The sequence below is a fragment of the Limulus polyphemus genome, unplaced genomic scaffold (assembly GCF_000517525.1).
Source record: "Limulus polyphemus unplaced genomic scaffold, Limulus_polyphemus-2.1.2 Scaffold5728, whole genome shotgun sequence".
NCBI lineage: Eukaryota > Metazoa > Arthropoda > Merostomata > Xiphosura > Limulidae > Limulus > Limulus polyphemus.
In genome coordinates, this window is record NW_013671338.1 from 13,691 (window position 1) to 18,384 (window position 4,694).

Below are 4,694 nucleotides of genomic sequence, written 5' to 3' on the forward strand. Positions count from 1 at the left end.
ACCACAGTTTAAGCGGAGGAGCTGTATTTAAATAGGTTTACCACAGTGTAATCAGATGAGTTGTATCTGAATAGGTTTACCACAGTTTAATCGGAGGAACTTTTTCTAAATAGGTTTACCACAGTTTAATTAGAGTACCAGCTAGGTTTATAAAACAATCCCAAACTTTGGTCATGGCTGAAGAAGTACTACCTAGGTGTGTAAAACAATCCCAGATTTTGGTCATGACTGAAGAAGTACCACCTAGCGATATAAAACAATCCCAAACTTTGGTCATGACTGAAGAAGTACCAGCTAGGGTATAAAACAATCCCAAGCTTTGGTCATGACTGAAGAAGTACCAACAACGTGTATAAAATAATCCCAAACTTTGGTCATGACTGAAGAAGTACTACCTGGGTGTGGTACAATCCTAAACTTTGGTCATGACTGAAGAAGTACTACCTAGGTGTGGTACAATCCTAAACTTTGGTCATGACTGAAGCAGTACCACCTAGGTGTGGTACACTCCTAAACTTTGGTCATGACTGAAGAAGTACTACCTAGGTGTGGTACAATCCTAAACTTCGGTCATGACTGAAGAAGTACCACCTAGGTGTAGTACAATCCTAAACTTCGGTCATGACTGAAGAAGTACCACCTAAGTGTGAGAAACAATTCAGATGCTTGCTCATAGAGAGACATATAAGGACTGAATGTAAAATAATGCTTACATAATACTTCTATTAAGAGAAAAATTTCATAAGCATCTATACTGCAGTTTAAAAACTTCTAAAGAAAGGGAGCTAGTACAAAAAAAAACACAATCGAGATATTGAACACTTGAGTAAGGAAGCACATTATGTTGATATAATAATAAGTTAACAACCAAGAATTTTTAAGCATAATGAATTGATTTATTTCCAGAGGAGATGTACTACATGTTTCAACAGAACATTGGTCTATTTGTCATTCTCAATATTTTACTATTACCACAAACTCTAAACTAATGGTTGAATTGAACTTTCTCAGTAAATAACACATTTTCATTTGCAGGGATTTTGCTGTTCTTGCTCCAGTTCAAAAGGTAAACACCTACGAGGAAACCAGTCTTGTGAAGAAGATTTAGATTTATACAATGCAAGTACTCACTGTCTTAATTTTAGCAAATACTGGTAAGTTTTAATTGTTTTATTTTATCACAGTATAGATGTTTATAATCAAACTAAGTCTACTAAACAGAAATTTAGTGACATTGTTCAACTGATTTATAGTACATTGTAATATGGTGAAGGTTTTTATATACACATAAACTTAAATGCATCAGAATCTTTTTATCTTTTACAATAAAAGTTTCTACACACTAGATTTATCTTAGTTCTTGTATAGTTTGTGTTATTATGTTTTAATTTTACATGAACACTATCTATTCCATTTAAAATCTTAAACACTTCAATTAGATCCCCTCTAACTTTTCTTTTCTCTGAGAAAAAAAATTCAGAGATCATAACCCTTCTTCACATGACAACCTTTCTATCCGAGATATCATTCTAGTATACTTTCCAAGGTATGGAACCCAAGACTGAACATAAAATTCCAAATGTGACCTAACCAATGACCAATCACTGACATTATAACTTATTTACCATTGTTAGGTTTTTATAGGGCCACGATTCTTTACAGTACATGTCTGTGATGTGTTGGCAATTAATTTCAATGATAAACAAACAGCACACAGTCTACTTGTTTTAAAATAGTATATTCAAAACAAGTCAAACATATTAAAAAAATCTTTGCACTATAGGTTATCACAGATATATCCAGAGCTTTAAAGGATTGTCTCTTTTTTGCCAAAGTCCACACAGGCAGGTTCAATTACTTTAGAACACCCTCTGACAAGACAAATTATTTTCCTCTACTTGTTATTCCAATACAGTCAGTGATAAATTTACTTATTTTACTCTGTGGGTTACCAATGATGTATCCAGAGCTTTAAATAATTGTCCTTTTCAGTCAAAGTCCACACAGGCTGGTTCAGTTACTTTAGAACCCAACTGACAAGGCGAATTCTACTTCTCTGCTCTGTTATTACAATACAGTCTGTGATTATAACACTTTAAAAGTCACCATTATACCATCTTTATGGCTAAACTTGCAGACATAGCCTAGATCTATATATCTTTCACTAACTTTGTCTTTCTTTCATGAACTTACTTACATAAGCTTAACTTGATCATCTGTAGATATATATTGTCTGTCTGAGACCTAGAACTTTCTGCAAACTATGAGGTGATATGATGTAACAATAAACACTTAAAGCAACAATAAAAATTCTAAAGGTTCAACTAATATGATGTCAATTCACAACAACTGGTTTGTAAACATTTACGTAAACAAACCTGTGATTAAATTATTGCTTCTAAAAATACTAAATTTAACACTCATGCTTTGTAACTATCTAAATCATAACTCTTATATTAAATTAAACTTCAACAGTTCTGTATATCTAACAATAAGCCTCTCTTCAGGAAAAATATTTACAATATATTTTACACTATATATAAAGACAGTTTTCAGTTCATACACAAAGTCCACTCATACAGTCTGCACCAACATTTGCAATCCCCTTGATATCTTCAATGAGGAACTTATAGTTCTGGAGATACAACGCCCACCTCACACTTTTCCTGAGCTCTTGTGGTGACTGCATATGCCTTGTCAGTCTTCTTTCTGTTTCTTCCAAACTTCTACTGCCTGGTATATTGCCAATCTTCAGGTCATAGATGGATGCCTTCATACACATGGTCTCTTGCTATGGGGAAACTTTCTCACTGTCAGCACACACAGATGTACCTTGCCTATCATCTGATCATCAGATACTAGACTGGTTCTCACTGCAGCACCCAGTGTCTCATAGGACTTTCACTTTCTTGTTCCCAACATAGCCTTCACATCTCTATGTTTATCATATGCTTCATCACCTCTGGCACTGTTAACCCATTTGCTAACTTGAGTTGACCATCAATCATGCACTGTTTAACCATGTTGTTAGAACTTCCTTCTTATGGTGAATCTGATGAGCTGTCTCTATTCTGTTTCTTGTGGCAGCAGAATCCATGGTGATAGTCACTTGTGTCTTGTTTCTTGCCAGCACTGTTTTTGTAGTGTAGATAGCTCCAGCTACTTTATGTTGAGATTTCTGCTGCTACTTGTTGATGACAGACTTGCACTCACTCACAATGTGACCCTTCTTATAACAAATATAACATATCATCTACCTTTTGTCTGTTAACCTCTTTTCACCTTTCATAGCATCCTGTTTCTGGTCATCCAACCCTGGTTTCTACTTTGACTGGATATTGTTGGACTAGTCAGTTATACTTCCTCAGTGGGTTTCCATATATTGTTCTGACAACTTGATCATCTCATCCATGTCTCCCAGTGTTCTCTTGTTTAGGAACAGTGACATTTCAGTGGAGCACATGATCATGAACTGTTCATGTATTAATAGATCTGCCAGTCTTTCAAAACTATCTTGACACTTGGCCATGTTAGTCTACCTTTGTGAGGTGTGCCACAAACTGAAACACAGTTTTTTCTGAACTTCCAATGAAAGTCTTTGGTAAATTCATAGCATTTCAAAAAGAAGAAGAAGAAGATGGAAACGAAGGTGGCAAATCAAATTACAGCTTAGCAGATTTGATGGCAGCAATACAAGAACAGCAAAAGAAACAAGAAGAACGAGAAAATAAACAAGAAAAGAAACAAGAAGAGAGACAACAGCAGTTGCAAGAAAACCTGCAACAGTGGTAGCTCGAACAGCAAAATAAACAAGAGAGATTACAGCAGTTGTTGGAGGGAAAAGAAAAGAAACAAGAAGAACGAGAAAAGAAACAAGAAGAGAGACTACAGCAGTGGTTGGAGGAGAAAGAAAATAAACAAGAAGAGAGAGACTACAGCAGTGGTTGGAGGAGAAAGAAAATAAACAAGAAGAGAGACTACAGCAGTGGTTGGAGGAGAAAGAAAATAAACAAGAAGAGAGACAACAGCAGTGGTTGGATGAGAAAGAAAATGAATAAGAAGAAAGTCTCCAACAGTTAAAAGAAAGCCAGCACACACAAATGGAAATAATTAGTAAATTTCAAAGTGAATTAAATACATTAAATGATGATTTACTGTCTTTTACAGAAGGAGGGTATATTAGCCATGGACCTAATCAGCCTCAGACAACGGGAAGCCCCTTCCAGACCCTGCAGCTAAACCCTAATGCAGACATCTTCATTCCTGTCAGAAGTCACATTCCAGACATGAGTGTCAGCAATAGGGGTGATCTAGTATGAAGGAAGCCATAGAATTTGATGGGAAGGCACCATCGAAAGCATATAGAGCACAATTTGAGCTCCTGGCAGAAATAGATGGATGGACAGAGGAGCAGAAAGCAGTGTACCTGACAACGAGCTTGAAGGGACAACCACTGGAAATACTTGGACAGTTTTCAGCAGACGACAGGCACTGGTAGCTGCTTTAGAACTCAGGTATGGAACTCAAAATCAGTCCGAAGCCTACGTGGCTAGGTTAAGAACTAGAGTCTGTGCTAAAGGGGAGAGCCTGCAAGAGCTGGCACAGGACTTGGAAAGTATGGCACACAAGGCATACCCAACTGCACCACCCGATGTCCTCAAGCTATTGCTGAGGGATCAGTTTTTAGACACCTT

The 4,694-nt window shown here is 36.6% G+C and overlaps 1 protein-coding gene across 1 annotated transcript in view; it reads left to right on the forward strand.

The window, feature by feature from the left end:
• The window catches only part of LOC111089269 (hapless 2-like), a gene marked incomplete at both ends in the record, with an annotated part of 63,766 nt that overhangs the window by 12,185 nt on the left and 46,887 nt on the right, over positions 1 to 4,694 (forward strand). Inside the window, one exon of the mRNA XM_022401456.1 lies at positions 1,036 to 1,154. Within this exon, the coding sequence (XP_022257164.1) occupies positions 1,036 to 1,154 (119 nt within the window). The remainder of the gene's footprint in view (positions 1 to 1,035; positions 1,155 to 4,694) is intronic.